The 2,576-nt window shown below is 45.5% G+C and overlaps 1 protein-coding gene across 1 annotated transcript in view; it reads left to right on the forward strand.

Moving 5' to 3' along the window:
• Positions 1-2,576, forward strand: part of LOC103609816 (trafficking protein particle complex subunit 12-like) — a gene marked incomplete at its 3' end in the record, with an annotated part of 21,725 nt that overhangs the window by 4,624 nt on the left and 14,525 nt on the right. Inside the window, exons 2-3 of the mRNA XM_008594097.1 lie at positions 1,145-1,668; positions 1,731-2,444. Of these exons, the coding sequence (XP_008592319.1) occupies positions 1,145-1,668; positions 1,731-2,444 (1,238 nt within the window). The remainder of the gene's footprint in view (positions 1-1,144; positions 1,669-1,730; positions 2,445-2,576) is intronic.

The following is a 2,576-nucleotide window of genomic DNA, read 5'->3' on the forward strand; positions in this document are numbered from 1 at the left end:
CGGGAGCGCTGCTGCGCTCCCAGCGCCGCACCCTCCCGAGTGCGCCACGGGCTCGGCCCAAAGTGTTTTTATCTTGATTTTGATCATTTTGGTGATGTTTTCCTAGGCAAGGAATGTATATATTTTGGGTGGTAGAGCGCCAGGCATGTAGTAAGAGCCGATAAATGTTACCTAGTGTTGTCATCACCTCAGCTGCCAGGGCCATGAGCCTGGCTTTGTTGTCTTAGGTTAACTTTTGCTCGTGCCATTCTCACTGTCTCAAATTTGCAGAATTAAGCAGACAATGTTATAAGCTCTGGAGAAGGGGGCAAAGAGATTGTTATAGGTTGGAGTGTCTTGGGAGGCCTTCATGAAAGAGGGAGGACTTCAACTGAGTCTAAAGAATAGGTAGTGTTTAAAAGGCTGGAGACTTCATACCCATTAGAATGGCAACTATAGAAAAAAAAAGTTTTGGCAAGCATGTGGAGAAACTGGAACACTTGTGTACTGTTGGTAGGAATGCAAGACAGTACAGCGACTATGAAAGGTCCTCAAAAAATTTTTCTGAGTTTTACAGATACTCCAAAAAATTAAAAATAGAATTACCATATGATCCAGCAATTCCACTTCTGGTTATATACCCCAAAGAATTAAAAACAGAGTCTCAAAGAGATATTTGTACACCCACATTCATAGCTGCAATATTCACTGAAAGGTGGAAGCNGTTATGCTAAGTAAAATAAGGCAGTCACAAAAAGACCAATACCGTATGATTTCACTTACATGAGGTACCTAGAGTAGTCAGATTCATAGAGATAAAAAGTAGAATGGTGGTTGCCCAGGGCTGGGGGGAGATGGGTATATGGGGAGTTGTTTAATGGGTATAGAATTTTAGTTTTGCAAGATGAAAGGAGTTGTGGAGATTGGTTGCACAGCAATGTGGATGTACTTAACACTACTGAACTGTTCACTTAAGAATAGTTAAGATGGTAAATGTTATATGTATTTTACCACAATTAAAAATAAATAAAAGGCTGGAGAAGTGGAATTCTTTCAATTTAGAACCACTTGAATACATAACCAACAAACATTCAACAAAATAAAGTTAGTGTGTAGTGACTGGAGAGGATAGAGGTTGTTTGATGTGTACCTGTCTGTGTTTCAGGCAGCATGGAGAGTGCAGAAGATGGTGACCAGAGCAGGACTGGGGAGGCTTCTCCTGCCCAGGCTAGAGCTGAGAGTGCTGCTCAGCAGGTGCCTCGGGAAGAGCAGGGGCAGCTTCTTTACCAGGAGGAAACCATTGACCTTGGTGGGGATGACTTTGGGTCTGAAGAGAATGAGACCATATCAGAAGACTCGCATAATTTCATGGATAAGCTTAATGAGCACATGATGGAGAGCGTCCTCATTTCTGACTCTCCTAATAATAGCGAAGATGATGTGGGTGACCTTGGTTGTTTGCAGGATGTCGTGGAGCCCATAGAAGGTAATAACGCTGATCACAGCCTGGAAAATATTCAGGATAAAGAAGAAATGGACACTCTGAGTAACAACAGTGAAACTGATGGGGATGATACACCTAAAGATGTCTCCGACATGACCCCTGATAGCAGAGCATCTTTGAAAGAAGACTCAACACGAGAAGTGAAAGCTGGTCCCATGATTGAGAATGAAGACACTGAGAACTTGGTGCCCAGGAACGAGAATGCTCACCCAGAAGAGCAGGTNAGAATGAAGACACTGAGAACTTGGTGCCCAGGAACGAGAATGCTCACCCAGAAGAGCAGGTGTCGGAAGTGTCTTCCAGTCAGTCCTCTTCTAAAGACCAGCCCATCCCTGTGTGCACCATTTTCAGCAAGTCCAGCTCAGCTGCTTCCCACCCTCCCTTGTTCTTGCACAACGGCTTCGAGTCTCAGATGGTGAAATCGCCCAGTTTCAGCAGCGCTAGTGAGACCGCAGCCAAGACGCCTCCACAGGTGGTCCAGCCCAGTCCCAGCCTGAGCAAATTCTTCGGAGATACAATCAACACTAATTCCTTAGCCTCTGACTTCTTTGATTCCTTCACTACTTCCGCTTTCATTTCTGTCAGTAATCCCAACGCAGGCTCTTCAGTTCCAGAGAAATTGTCTTCACTTGCTGCTCCAGTGGGAGAAACTTCCCCCGATTCTGCTGACCCTTCTTACTCTGCAGGAATTGAAAGATCAGAATCCGGTGTTTCTACAGCTTCTCTAGAAATTCCTGAGTCTCCAAAACCGTTTTCACAAATACAGGCCGTATTTGCAGGGAGCGATGACCCCTTTGCCACTGCCCTGAGCATGAGCGAGATGGACCGAAGGAATGATGCGTGGCTTCCCAGCGAGGGGACCAGGGATGTCCTCATCTCAGTAGCCACCCAGCAGTATGGCACCGTGTTCATAGACAAGGAGAACCTCACCATGCCAGGCCTCAAGTTTGACAACATTCAGGTAAGATGTGCAATGCTTGTATTTATGTGTTTGCATCTTGTCCCTTTTAATCTATTTCTGTAAAAATATATGTGTTTGTCGGGCCTCCCTGAGCCAGAGGCCGACAAAACCGAGCGGGAAGAGACCCCGGTC

This window comes from Galeopterus variegatus, unplaced genomic scaffold (genome assembly GCF_000696425.1).
Source record: "Galeopterus variegatus unplaced genomic scaffold, G_variegatus-3.0.2 Scaffold10131, whole genome shotgun sequence".
Taxonomy (NCBI): Eukaryota; Metazoa; Chordata; class Mammalia; order Dermoptera; family Cynocephalidae; genus Galeopterus; species Galeopterus variegatus.